General features: G+C 44.8%; 2 protein-coding genes across 7 annotated transcripts in view; one reads left to right on the top strand and one right to left on the bottom strand.

The window, feature by feature from the left end:
* Nucleotides 1–5,067, bottom strand: part of LOC142590485 (uncharacterized) — a 98,085-nt gene extending 93,018 nt beyond the window's left edge. For both annotated transcript variants that reach the window (XM_075702644.1, XM_075702643.1), the window contains exons 1-2: nt 4,621–5,067; nt 982–1,089 (exon numbers count right to left, since the gene is read on the bottom strand). The gene's annotated coding sequence lies outside the window, so the exon portion shown is untranslated. The remainder of the gene's footprint in view (nt 1–981; nt 1,090–4,620) is intronic.
* Nucleotides 5,068–5,141: 74 nt separating this feature from the next.
* The window catches only part of LOC142590483 (uncharacterized), a 216,582-nt gene continuing 206,661 nt past the window's right edge, over nt 5,142–15,062 (top strand). The window contains exons 1-2 of one of the 5 annotated variants that reach the window (XM_075702636.1): nt 5,142–5,344; nt 11,039–11,141. In XM_075702636.1, coding sequence (XP_075558751.1) covers nt 11,093–11,141 — 49 coding nt within the window. In that variant the 5' untranslated portion in view covers nt 5,142–5,344; nt 11,039–11,092. The remainder of the gene's footprint in view (nt 5,345–11,038; nt 11,142–15,062) is intronic. The other 4 variants (XM_075702640.1, XM_075702641.1, XM_075702637.1 and 1 more) reach the window with 4 other exon arrangements.

The raw sequence follows: 15,062 nt of genomic DNA, 5'->3' as shown, positions 1-15,062 counted from the left end.
AGAAAGACGCACAATATTCCGTTTAAATTACGTTACAACAAACTCGTTTCCGGTAACAAAACCTACATTTTCGACCAGCAAGCCAATAAGGTAGTTGAACACAAAACTTAGCAATTACATAAGTCGAAGCCTCATTTCACCCCTCCTAGTCCTTCTATTGCTTTTTTGTTCACTAATATCCGCAGTATCATTCCAGAACGTGATTCCTTATGTGGCCTCATCAGCTCATCTTCAAGTAATGTAGTTGCATGCTGCAACAACATTACAAGATGTGTATTTTGTTATTTCTACAAACTGGCTTCTATTGGAAAGATATGCACTAATCCATCAGACAATGAAGGAAGGCACACCGAGCATTCTAATTTATACAATAGCTTACTATGTGGCACTTTGTCGAAGGCCTTCGAAAAATCTAGGAACAGAATACCAACCTGTCCAGAGATATCAAGTACACCAGAGATCTCATGCACAGTTGAAACCAGCGGAGTGACTGTGGACATAGCTTTTCTGACGAGACGCTCATGTGATGACAACACTTTACACTCAGCAAGAAACTCTTGAATGTAACATGCAACAGCATGTTCCAACAGCTTGCAACAAATGCTTATGACTGAGACAGGGCGGTAATTATTTACAGAAAGCCGGTCACCTTTCTTGTGGACGGGTGTAACACGTGCAATGCAGCAATCACTCGGGATGACACTTGTAGCTACTGACAGGTTAAACATGATGGTCAAGAATCCAGAAATCTGCTCAGCATAGTGTCTAAGAAATACACATTTAATGCATTGCGGGAACTTCCAACAGATAAATGGCCAGCCTTAGTGGCTCAAATATCAAGATGCCTTGCCACCTTTCTACTAGCATGACAGTGATAGGATGACATGCACCACTCAAACAACCATTCATTCAATCTTCCTTTACTGGAGCAGCTCAAGCATTAGAAGCAACAGCACGCCTTGAGCAAATGGATACACATACCAGATTCTGGACTGAGCCAACCAACAGCAATCAGCACTTGCAGCTATTTTTTGTGAACCATGCAGAGATGGGCTAGATCTTCATGGGCACAACAAACATCTGCAGAAGCTGTAATGATGGCAACAGAACAGTAAAACAAATTAGCCAAATGACTATACACATAACAGGGATGTGAATCTTAAAGGGCCCCTCACCAGGCCTGGCCATTTTGAGCTGACAAGCGCAGAGCATACATTGCGTGATAACGATCGTGTCTGCAAAGTATTACATCGCGCCACGGAAAGATCTGAAATTTCAAACCGAATGCCGTTTTTCCTTCTCCTCGTGACCGTCGCACTCCAAACCGGAAAATGACGTACTCGTGTCCCTATGCCTAAGTACTCGAGTCCGCAGTGTGATGTTGCTCGTGGTGACACGTGACTTCGAGAATTATTCAAGGCACCATCTGTTATTTCTGTGATCTGTTGCTTGAATTGACGAATTGAAGTTTAGAGAAATAATAAAACACACAAACGGAATGTCTGCGTGTTCTTTACTTCGCACCGAAGCAAGAGAGCTGTACTTCCGCTTCGTCTGCTTGTTCCCACGGGGTTGCGGTCACGCGCGCAGGTACCGAAACTATGCCATTTTCTACCGTGTTTCAGCACATAATCATGCTCTGCGATCCGCTTGTTCTGCCTCAGTATTCGTGTAGCACTGAATCTGGTCATGTGTCCTTGTGTCTAGTCATGTGTCCTTGTGCCCACTGCGCAAAATTGTGCGCTGCACGAATGAAAAAAGAGCTCGCGCGAAACGCCGTCAGCAGAAATGCGTAGCGCCAGGGAAAAAAAAAAGTTAGGAAAAAAAGAATGAAGGCAGGGCCTGTGACGTATGCGTCAGGCGATCCTCGAGGCCACGTATGGGAGAACGCAGGAAAGCAATTTTGCTTGCAAAGGCTGGGCAGGGCGAGTAGAGAGAGAGCCTTGCTTGGCAGTGGAGCCCGCCTACTGAAAACATGGGTTCGCGGCACTGAAATATTTCTATCTTGGCTATTAAAAGGACACTAAAGGCAAATACTAAGTTGATGTGGACTGTTTAAATACCATTCCAGAAACCACACAACACTTGTTTCGCGACAAGAAAAGACTTAGTTTACTAGAAAACTGTATGTGAAGGGTCTGAACACTTTTTTCGAAATTCAAAGCTCCTGCCATCCAACTGGGGGAGGGGTGACATTGCATATGCCATCACCGCTCTTCACTTCATCGGTGAGTAAAACAATGCCCGACAGATGGTGGCACCAAGCCAAGACAGAGCGGCGGATTCACCGATGCAGCTGCTTTTTGGCGAAGTGGTGTAGACCGTTCGGGCATCCCGCGACATCACATGGAAGTTGAATTCTCTGCTACATGCAGTTTGTGCGAGTTTTGCGAAGCAGCAAAACCAGCGCAGCACTACGCGATCAGGGAAAAAATGAAGCGCAAAAGCATGGCCGGCGCAGTCGAGCGAAAAGAAAACCTTTCGACCGCCCGCGTCGTTGTCAACGGAAATTTCAATGAGTTCCTTTTTGTAAACATGAAATGGAACTGGAAAAATTGGATTTTATTTCATCTTATAATAAAATATGAGGATGTTTTTGCAAAGAGTAGTTGAGTACTAGTTACAGAATTTAACTGAAGAGTGCTTTCGTCATCGGGCAAGTGCTTGAATGTCCCGGGGGAGTCTCTAATCATGTCCTGCATTTACCTCGATTTCTCTATTATTAAGGCTCTGTTCACAATAATATTGACGCCTTAGAGATTGTCTAGCACTAATCTATCACTCTAGCTTGACTTAGTATTTACCTTTAGTGTCCCTTTAATGAGCGGATTTGAAAATTTTTTGCGACAGAACACTCCCTAGAGGACACGTAACAACTTCCAGCATATAACCAAAATTCGCTATGGGGACTAGTCAGGGGCCCTTCAAGGCACTTCACCACGTAACTGCCACAAAGTGAAACATGCTCCTCATGCAACTGCGAAAAAGGTTATTTGCTGTAAACATAACAAGTGCATAGAGTTTGTCTGGGTAGTTCATAAGTGATATCCTAAAAACAGCACTGTCAAAAATTCAGGCAGGTACACTACCTGTGTAGTCTACCGTCTTAGGCTATGTTCACACTTGGAAATCAGCAAGTGGGCCGAAAGGCCAAAGCGGGCAGAAAATATTTTCTGTGCATGTCCATAATAAAGTTCCTGTCACTGTCACTGTGCATGTCCAAGATGTTGACATCTGTTTTTCGCCACTCCAACGGAAACGACTGGCACGTTCGCCCGCATCCATCTCGTCAGCATACGTTCGTTCGCATGGTGGCGCTGTTCATCGCACCAATCAAGCACTATGTTCACTGACCCATCAGTAATTAAAAGCTATCATTTTGCGCAACTCCATGTGTCGTCTTTAACTTTCATCTACCATGGAAGAGAAAGAAGACATAGTTTTGATACTTTTAGCTAGTTGTTTTTCCTAAATATTGCCAATGAACAACGGGAGATGTAAAATTTTACAACCGGATGTTTACATGCTAGTTCAGCTTCCGGGGAAGTGGACCCACTTCGCCATGGTGAAAAAATCAGTCCGAGACTGATCGGTCTTGCTGCCTGGTTTTCCACCCATTCTCATGGACAGATGAACGAATTTTGTCAACTTTGTGTCGCTTCTGCCTGCTCCGATACCAAGTGTGAACGTAGCCTTAGTGAATTTTACAATGACGATCACGGATGCAATATTACACACATGACGTATTGTTACAAGGCGGGAGATGTCTATTTAGAAAGCTCGGCACTAAAGCATTGGATGGAGCGAGGCCACCACAGCAAAGTCCTGTATTTGCCCCACTTCTTTTCTTCTTCGTGTGTACAAACGCGCCGTTACAACACGAACAAAGAAAGCAATGGACAAAGGTATAATGAGACTATTTGTGCACTCAGTGAAGGTGCTTGTAAGTGACAGCTGCAGGTAAGCGAGTTTGTTTACCTGCTCGCTCACCATGTACACATAGTATGACACAACTCCACAGCTTACACATAAGAGCTGCTAACAACATTTAAGTGAAGGAAATGTACTGTCCCTATCTGAGAGCAACAGATGGAAAGTGCTGACGCTTCATCTGGAGTGGTGAGCACAATTAAACAGCGACGAAGGGAAATAAATGCAGTCATGAGCGTGACCACGGCTGAGCACGATAGCACAACCATCCCGTGACAGCCACGCATAGCCTATATTCATCAGATAAAGGCGGAGAAAAAAAAAAAGACCCGTGAGACAGCATTCGTAGCACTGACAGTTCAGTGGATATGCAAGTGTTGGAGCGTGGGAGGTGGCACATTTTTCACGTCGCAGACTAAACACACGCCTGTTGCACGTTACAAACAGTGGCACTCTGTTTGAACTAGGGACAGCGCATAGGAACTGCAGAAGTGCTCATCGAAGGTACAAATTGATGATCCTTTGATCTCTGCGAGACTGCAGCAACCGTTTCGAGCTAGCTGAAATTCGGTTGTTACTACGATTAAGCATCGGCAAAAGAACAGAGAGAGAAGTGGTTCTTAAAGGGATAAGGAATGGTTGACGCTGTTTTCTGCAGCGACAATCGTGCAAAACTCGGAACACTCTCACTTTTGTTCCAGATGCGTTGACCGAAGAGTCCCGCCGACGATCAGCACCGTGTACTCATAAAGAACACCTCCTTTACAAGAGCGTCGCGTCGCTCGCTTCACCATTGCAGCGGCGGTCATGGCCTCCGAGATTTGCGCGCACCGGTTGGTTTTGCTCCGGCCGTGCTATTCGCCGCGCTTCCCTCTATGGGGTACGTGGTGGTGCCGCGAAGCCGTCTGTCCCAAAAAGCATGTCCCGAAAATCGGGCGTCCGGAAAGTCGGTCGTTGACTGTACACCCGCATACACTGGCAACTCCTCCTGCTGACCAGCAGAGTTTCACACAACAATCTATGCTCTATGCTGCCGACGACACAGCGTCAAAGACAATTACTCAGCATTAGGACGAGTTTCGTTCCCTTTCAATAAACTTACAGCTAATTTTCCCTGAGTCTTCCCTGAGTATTTCCAGACTATTCAGAATCCCTGAGAATTCCCGGTTGGTAAACACCGGCTGTTATGTTACACAGTCCAGCCACCAGGAGGTGTATTCTGTAATGGCGTTCTCGATAATTCGCAGCACCTAGCAGTAGTAGCGGAAGACTGACTTCGGTCGCAGTGCTTTCATAAAATACAGAAACTGCTTTCGAACGAAACCTCACACTGTCGCTGCGCCTCCCAGGGCCTATTCCATTACCAGACCAGTTGCCCAACTGCCAGTGCTACCACAATGCATCTGGAACAAAGGTCAGAGTACTTCTCGAACTTTTGCACCATTGCCTTGTTCTTTTGCCGACACTTTATTGTATGAACAACCGAGTTTGCGAATTCGTGCGGTATAACTTGGTGTCGAAATTTCTGCTAGCGCGAAAGGGTTGTGGCAATCTCGCTGAGATCGCAAGATCACCTATTCGTACAGGCGCGGCCGCCATAGAGAAAGAAATTTCAACACGAGCAGACTCCCATAGAGCCCAGCGGCCGAATTGATTGTAGCACACCAAGCGGATGGTATTAACACCTTCTGGTTTCGGTTACGTGCGCGCGCGTTTTGAACGCCAGTTGGTACACGCAACTCACCAGGAACGAAGTTTTACAGGTTTCCAAGCCGACCGTATGAAATAGAACGGCGTCAACACTGGATCGCGCTTGTCCGACGGCAGAAGCAAGCTGTTTTATATTCCAGCGTTATGCCAAGTGCGTTATTACGCTGAATTCGTTGCTTTTACAGCAATGATGGCAGCAACGTGACACCTGCACTGCGTGCCAGGATATACAGCAAACAAAGTAGTTTGTTTCCACACTTTACCGCAGTAAAGCTGTGGAACTCTTTCCCAATCCTCTCCCATTCAAACAGCGCCAGGGCTTGCTGAGAGCTACGAGGAGGGGTTGCAGCTGGCTCAACTGGCACACACCCATCTGCGCCCAGCATATCAACTAAGGGGCAGTTGAGATCACCAAAATATTTGACGGCGTGGTTAATTGGAACCTCCTTTGCACGCACTGAAAAATCAAAGTCTCAAACTTCCAGTAACATGGGCGAAAATATTTTCCCAGCGTAGTCTACAACAACTGGTAAACTCCTCACATTTTTTTGTTTAAGGAGAGCAGCGTTAGCATCCCTCGGGTACGTCTGACGAGGCGTTCGTGCGCCCCACGTTCTTGGATGAGATCTTTTCGATTCGCATTTGCCGTCCTGTATGTACAGGGCAATTATCGCGGCATGCTTGCACTTCCTTGTGATGCCAGCACGGCAATCGCAGCTCCCTGCTAGGCGCTAGGGGTCCGAAAGACAGGGCGCCGCCTAGCACTTGCAGCGTGCCCATATAGGTTCAGTTTTGTGCAGTAAGCCTAAATGGTGCTTGAAGTGCGTTGCAGACTGTCAAACAAAATTCCTCACCTTGCTGTAGTCCAGTAGTGCAGCTGTGCCGTGTCGAAATGCAGACGGAACACAAAAAAACGCCGGGAGCCCAAAAAACGGGCTACATCCAAAAGAGACGGCTCGCCGAGCATGCGAGCTTCACATGTGCAGCCGGCCTGGCTCACTCCTGCGGCTTGTCTGGCACATGACATATGCACGCGCGTCTGGCATGCCGCTAGCTTGTTGCTAGGCAACACAACAAAAATAATTAGCAAAGTATAAGTTCATTTACACGCAAAACTTTTTCACTTTTAGTGGGAAAGAATAAAAAAAATTAAACGTCTGTAAGTTTATTTCACATTCATTTTTTCTGATGCTCGTGTCAACTAACGGATGGAATTGAAACTAGGCGTGACGTGTTTCCTGTTGCCAGTTCTTTAAGAGTGTCCCCTCTTGTTGAATTTCTTTCTCTATGCGGCCACTGCACGGAGCGGGTGGATGGATGGATGGATGTTATGAGCGTCCCCTTTGGAACGGGGCGGTGGGTTGTGCCACCAAGCTCTTGCTATTATACTGCCTAATGTCGTACCTAGGTTAAACAACGAAAAAAGAAAAAAAAGAACACTATGAACTACCATGCCCAAATTTTCTGATCCCGTATTGCAAACTGTGCTTTTGTACGGCTCTGTCTTTTGTCGTTTCCCTACTTTTCTTCCACCAATCACCTCTTACTAATCCCTGTTACGGACATGTTTGCTTTACCACTGCTCCCACTGAACCCAAGGGCTTCAACGAGGCCAGTGGTGCCTAAATCGACCGCTGGGTAGATGCCTTCACATTCTAATAAAACATGCTCTGTCATTTTCCTAGCTTTACCACAGCAAGCACATCCTTCTTCTTCCTTCTTATATCTCGCTTTATAGGTGCGTGTTCTAAGGCATCCCAATCTCGCTTCGAAAAGTAATGAGCTTCCCTTTGAGTTATCATAAATGGTTTCTTTCCTTATTTCGTTTTTTCCTCTTAAGTAGTTACTCATGGCAGGTTTCTTTTCCATTGCCGCCACCCATGAGATTATTTCAGCCTCTCTGACTTTCTGCTTGACCTTCTTTGTTGCTGTGTTGCCCACCATTACGGCTGCATACTTGCTCGTAAGCTTCCTAGTTCTTTTCCTCCACTGTGAATCAATGTTTTTCCTGTACAGATACCTGAACACCCTCCCAGCCAATTTAATATCTTCCATATTCCTCAGCCATTCCTCATACTCAATTTTAATGCGAGCTTCCCTCACTTCAAAACTTGAGTAACGCTTATGCACCATGCAGAGGGCCTGTGTGGTTCAGCATTAATTTTCACTAACAGACAACACTGCTGTCACTGACACATGATTTCCTCCGACACGCGGCCCTTAATGTTATTGTGTCAAAAGGAGCAAGGTAAGAGGAGGAATTTGCTTATGATCTCGCGGCCTAGCCCCACCCAGTGCTTTAGCGCTGAGCCTTCTATATAAACACCTCCTGCCTTCTAACAATATATTGACATGTGTGCTTGTTTATCTTCCTTTCTGCTGACTTATCTTTCTCTTGACTACTCTATCTGAAGCGTAAGCATTTCCGATTTATTGCTCTTGGATAGTGACAGTAAATTTCCTTAACTTACAGCTTCTTTGCAGCTCTTATGTGTGAGCAGGGTAGTTGTGTCGGGCTATATGTATGTAGTGACCAAACAGATAAACAAACTTGCTTCCCTGCTGCTGTCGCTTACGGGTACTTTCAGAGGCAAACATGCATAAGTGCATGAATCAGCTCATTACACACATGTTCGTTGCTTTATAGTTGTGCTGTTGTAATGGCCCTTCTGTACACACAAAGAAGAAAAACTCTGAGGACGCTTAAGCTTCGCATTTGAGTGGAACACGATAGAAATTCCTGACTGCTTTTCATACTTCCCGTCAACTGCAGCTTATGTAACCGTAATGCTTTCCTGGAAATGCTGGTGGTGAGTGCTACGCACGAAGGCGAGCTTTCTGGATCTTTTTTTCTTCTTTCCCCCCTCACGGTGGGTGCCATGGATACATGGATCCAAGTGCCACCTGGATGGTGTTCCAAGGAACCGAGTGGGGCATGCTGCTCCTTCTGACATCTCAAATGGCAGCTGAAAAAGGGGTCCGAGTTTCCGCATAACAGAATTATGTTTTCTTGTATATTCAGATTACTATGCGACACTATCATTTCTACAGGTTGTGTGCAAGTCTTACTTTGCAATTTTTATGACACATTTTACTTTGAGAAATTCAATTAATTCAGTAACGCTTATGCACCATGTAGAGGGCCTACACTGTTCGGGATAAATTTTCTATAACGGACAACACTGCTGTCGCTGACACAGGGCCCTTAATGCTATCATGTCAAAAGGAGCAGGGGAAGAGGAGGACTTTGCTTATGGTCTGGTGGCCTCGCCCCACCAAGTATTCTGAGTATTCTATATAAATGTCTCCCGCGTTTTAATAATATATTGACACGTGTGCTTGTTTATCTTTCTCCAGTGACCGCTTTTTCACTGGTAACAAATGTTAAACGTTATCGCTTGGCAAGACACACAAATTTATTGTTGATTCTATCACTTTTGTATCTCCTCACTGAACCTTAAATCAGATTTCATGTGTGACATGAAATGTGTAGTAGTTTTTGGGAACCACGCGGGCACCAGTGATTGCACTGGAACCTTCGACGAGTGATGTATAAAAGCCAATGTGCTTAACCCGCTGATCAGATTTCGACTATTACTGACTGTGTTCGCCGCTGTCCTTTCTTGAGTGTAGCCTGTTTTTGTGGGCTCAAATTCGCCCAATAAAAAGCTGCTTTTGTCATTGACAGTCTTCCTACTGTTTTCTGCACTGTCACTACTACGTGACATCTGGTCGAAGTGCTTTTGGGCTCATGTACCGAACGCCTTTGCAAAGCAGTGATCAAAGCCCAAAACTTGAAGACAGCACCAACGTTGCCTCAGACCATCAAGCAAGCCTCAGGCTTCAAAACCTTCCCCTGGAGCATGTACTTCTATCTGAAAAGAACAGGAAGTGCACGGCCGCAACACCAGCTAGAACGACAGCCCCAGTGCCATCACACCGATCGTCCCGCAGCAGCGCAGGGAGCCACCGAAGTTCTGCAGATCAAAATTTGAGGACCCGGAAAGCTAGCTGGAGACGTATGAAAGGGTTGCTACATTTAACAACTAGAGCAGCAATGAGAAGCTGCACAATATGTTTTTTGCATTGGAAAATACTGCCAGGACTTCGTTTCAGAAGCAAGAAACCAGCATAACAACTTGGGAATTGTTCCGCAGTAGCTTCCTATGGACCTGCACAAGCATCGTGCGCAGAGAGTGAGCCCAAGCTCTACTAGAAACCCGAGTGCAACTGCAATGAGACTATTGCCATCTTCACAGAAGAGATGACCTGTCTTTTCTGGCATGCCAGCCTGGAAATTTTGGAGGAGAAGAAAATCGCTTCCTGATGCAGGGCATAAAATAAACTTTCAGCGAGACTAAGCCCCAGCCCACCAAGGACCTTAGTTGAGTTTTTGACACAGGCAACGGCGATCAAGACTCCAGAAATCACACAGTAGAAGAACAATCACAAAAATTTATTTTCAGCTATCTCTAAACAATAAACCGTAGAGAAATAATTGTGTTGCGAACTACTAACAATCGTCCTCAGCTATGAGCAATTTTCCTGTGGGAATACTGCTGCTTTTTAACATCTTCTATGTGAGGTTTTGTGTTTGTGACAACTAGTACTTGCCAGGCGACCAATGTAGCACCGTGTTGAAGGCACCTGTCCGAGTTGTATTGTCACCGCTACAACTATTTACTTATACATGCTTTGAGTGTAATCAATCTGCACATAAAAGATCTTAAACTGTGGGCTTTGAGTGTAATCAATCTGCACATAAAAAATCTCAAACGTGTGGTGTATGGAGCTGTTCGTGTTCTTGTCATTTCCTGGTGACTTCACTGACAATTAGTGTGCACTAAGAACTGCCTCACAATCACAACGAAGCCACAGATTCGTCACCGAGTTGAATGTGAGCCTGCCACCGTTGAAACAGCGTGCAAGGTTATAAAGTTTGTCTTTTTGCTTTCAGTGGGGCATATAAAGCATTTTCAGCCATCTGAATATCCTAAATACAGTGTGCGAAGGTCCTGAAGAGGCTTGTGCGAAGGTTCTGAACAACAGTATGAGCGAGAAGCTGTCAGAGAATCCTTTGTTTTGGAAAGTTTGAGTGCAGTACATAGGTGGCTGCAGAATCTTTCCCATTTTCCATGAGGTTATGATCACATAAAAATAAGTTTATGAGAAAGATAGCGCAATAATGTAGCGCATGTTCGCCTGCCGTTCATTGCTCAGTTTATGCAGATTTCTTGTTTCTAGTGCGTGGCATAGTGACACTATGCCGCTTGCTATGCTGTGATCATGAAGGATCTAAATAGGGGTTAATTATTTATATGATTGAACTGAGTAAATAAAAAAGTGCTACTGACAGATTTCATAGTCTAGTGTTGACCTCTTATCTTTCTTTCTGCAGGCACCATGTTTCGCCCTTGTTACGTTGTGGGCTGCAAACGTAGCGACTGGCAATATGTCTAGCTGCAACATCGTGTCCCTCTGCAAGGCAGCAGACGAGCGAAGTGAGTGCAGCACATCAGACTGTTGATATCTAATCGGCACAAGGCTTTGTCCATTTGCCGCCATCGCTTTACGCTGGAGGATTACTACCACAGTAGTGTTTTGCGTGTCCAGTATTCAGGTAAATGCATGCAGACCAAGCCTGGCAGTTTCACGGTTTCACCGTGCCATTTCACAAGATGAGCAGAGGTACAAACGTGAAAGGTTTGCATGGTGCAACCACCTGGTAGCACACAGATCAACCAAACACAGTAGCAAGAACGAAGTATATTCTACTTTACTGTTGGTGTAAATCTTTTGGCAACAGCATTATCGTGAACATGTTTTTTTGCTAAATGTTTAAAATGTTTTACACTTGGTTAGAGCAATGTTAGCTCTTTGCTTGGCTGGTTAAGCTCTGCGCCATCAGGTGGCTGGACCATGCAGACCGACCAGGCTGCTCACGTATGTCTGTGCTATAGGTCTTTCATCACAGCTATCGTAATATGGAGAGGCTTAAGTTTATTTCTCCACCCATCCATAGAAATGCCCAGCTCTGTGGTTACTGGAATACTGGACTTGCTCGGCACTGTGACAAAATGCTCGCAACATACACTGCGTTGATAGCCCTCACTTAGGATCGACTGCCAGGTGGAGAGGTTGGAGAGGCTTCGTGTGAAGTAAGCGACACAAAGTCCCATGACGACGCAGAGCCAGTGAAAGCTGAGCTTAGCCCCCATCACTTGGTAAACCACTTCAGAAGAAAATGCATGGCTATAGAGAAGGGTAACTTGTAATGGTGCGTAGTTCTCTTAATATGAGGCACTTCACACAAATTGTGTGCATGATTTACTATAGAGGTACAATACGTGTCTGCAAAATTTGCCCCTGCAGTTTCAGGGACCCTTTAAAGCGAAGCTCTTTGCCCCTTCTCCAGACTTTCCGGGTGCTATGATGGCCTTGCCGCACGTGCCACTGGGTTTCTTGCAACACTACCATATGGTGCTCGGATCCTGGCCGCTGTGGGCCAGGATGTGTAGTTTGTGCATATGGCACGAGCTGTGCTTGCTTTCCTTTGCGACAAAAATGCAGGTGCTGGGCTGTGGAGGTTACATGCTGGGCTGTTATAGTGTACACATTACAATCGTTCATAGCCTGAAGAGCGTGCTTGGAGCTGGCATCTCAACAGTGTGCTGGCCTCGTATGCAGAAGGAGCATGTAAAAACACACAAGCAAAATGGCTCCAAAGTGTGTACTCAGCATCGAGGACACCCAGACCCGAAAGAAGCGTTTTGTAGAACAGGAATGTCTTTGCTACACAGCAAAACGTGGTGCAAACTGCGAATGTATGTATACAATATATACATACCATGTTATAATAATCAATTGAATTATGTACAGATCCATAATTCACTTAAAGTTTAACACTTCTACCTCGATGTGATGTGCCATGCGAGGCAATGATACTGCTGAACTCGGAGATTATGTACAATGACACACAACAATGCCTCAGGCAACACATCTCCCTGTGTGTTCGGTAGAACACACAGACAAATAGCAATAGTGCATGCAAGGTAATGTTTAACATCAACTCGCCACTCTCATATTGAAGTAGATGGTAAAGAATTTACGCATTCTGTACCAACATCACCGCTATTTCTCGTCAATGAAGCACTTGGCATACAAACCTTCGCGTACATCAATTTCCACAGTTCGTGGAATCTGCAAAGTTTTTATGAATCTTTCAATAAACTATCTCTTTCTTACTGCAGTTAAATGCGTAAGCAGGGATTATGACAAAATAGGTGCGACTGATGTCAGCACAGCATAGGCTAACATTATGTTCCCACGTCATATATGTGTATTCCCTCTCCTCCAGCCATGCCCACCATGTCCAGCAATATTATGGCATCTTTTCACTGTTTATTAAGCTAATTTTGTGTCAATAGTTAATCTAATTGCCTTCACGAAGCTCAAGTTTTCGTCCCTTTCTATTACCTTCATGAACCATCATGGTGTTCCTGTTTTGTGCGCGGTCTGCAGTGTTTACAATCTTCAATTCTTGCAGTGCTAGGAATCCTGAATGCGGCCATTCCAGATTCTCTCTCCACTGAATTCTATGCATTCACCTTAGCATTCTCATTCAGTCTTTTACATATTTTTGAATTTTATACTTGTTCACACTCATTCGCCTTGTACAGATCATTCCACACATTCACTTGGGGTACCTATGAGTAAGTGTCTCTTCAATGTCTCTTGGTTGTTACTAACAATAACTTGTGAGCCTTTGGTTCCCCTGATTGTTCTTGCTTGCTGACTGCATAGGTTTCGACTTGTGTGCTACCTTGGTGCCTCAAGACTAAAGTTTGTTGGCCTGTTGCTTGCTTCTATCACATGTTACATACAGTGCAGTCCACTTATAATGATACCACATATGATATATCGTCAGTAACGATGACTCAACTTAGAGTATCAAATAATGCCTTAGGGCTATCAGAAAAAATAGGCTGATCCCACGCACTGTGGGAATCGATGTAAGCAAAACTTCCTGTGCTGTTTGATTGAAAATAATTAGTAGTGAGGTTGACAGTGAATGTTTAATTTCTTCTATGGTTAGTCCAATACAAGTTTGGTGAGTTGATGTTAAACGTTACCTTGCATGAACTACTGCTGTTTGTGAAATACACATAACACACAGGGAGATGTATTTTGCGAGGCATTGCTGTATGAAATTTTTCATAACCTTCATGAGGGCTGAGCATTGTCATTGCCTCGCGTGACATATTGCATTGTGGCAGATGTGTTAAACCTTAGTTAAATTATGGGGCTGTGTGTGTCAAAACTACAATGAGATTATGAGGCACTACTTAGTGGCAGATTATGGATTAATTTTGAGACCCTGGTATTCTTTAGCATGCATCCATATCTACGTGCACAAGTGTTTTTGCATTTCTCCATCTTCAAAATGCGGCTGCCGCAATTGGGATTGAATCTGCGACCTTGAGTGATACTATAGCCGCAAGACTACTGCCGCGAGCACAGAAATGTTGATTTGATGTGCTGCCACTTCCATTGTGCCACATAGAACCTCCAGTGATGTAATGGGGCTTGGCCTCTGCGCACCCCGCATCAGTTGTCCACATGGCAAATACGCACGGCGTTTATTTGAGAAATAGCAGAAGTTTACCACACCGTACCTTTACTTTGCCTACAAGTGCTGTCAGGTTTGCTTGTCTTCTCACGTCAGCTTTTCCCTCTCCTGCCCCCACTCTGTATGAAAACTGTGAGTAAAGAGTAGCAAGGCTGTTATTCACATGTTTTACAGCTGTGTAGGTTTTACCCATCCTCTGTATTCTGTTTATCTCCCTTCTGGACCTGCACATTAATAGAAGAGTATGCACGGCAGTTTCTGCAGTGCTTTTGCAAGGGCTCACAGATAATTACAGATGAGATGGAATATAGGGTACTGCTTCTAATTCATAAGTACACAGCAGGCAACATTGTTGAGTTCAATAGTATTGGCATGCTTGTAAATAGCTTGTTCTGGGTTACCATTTTTCACGGACCAGTCTCTCTTACAGTATTGTCACGCAGCTTATGACACGCCTTTCTGTATCGGAAATTTCTAAAATGTTATTGCTGGTTGTGTCTCTTGTCACCAAACCTTGTGTAATAAGATTGTATGCGCAGCAGGAATTGTGTAGTACTTTCTGGAAGGCATGAAGGCACCATCAATATAACTGGAACCTTTGACGAGTCATGTATGAAAGTCGATGTGCTTGACCCGCAGATGATATTTCAATGAGCAATGAGTGTGCTCACCATTATTATGTTGAGTATTACTTGTTTTGTTGGGCAGACGTCTGCCCAATGCGCTATGCCACTTTGGTTTTTCACCGTTGCTACAATGTGACAATATTACTAAAGGAGTTGCAGTCATTTTA

Source organism: Dermacentor variabilis, chromosome 8 (genome assembly GCF_050947875.1).
Source record: "Dermacentor variabilis isolate Ectoservices chromosome 8, ASM5094787v1, whole genome shotgun sequence".
In the NCBI taxonomy this organism is placed as follows: domain Eukaryota; kingdom Metazoa; phylum Arthropoda; class Arachnida; order Ixodida; family Ixodidae; genus Dermacentor; species Dermacentor variabilis.
The sequence above is the reverse complement of the archived record's forward strand: the minus strand, read 5'-3'. Positions and strand labels throughout refer to the sequence as shown.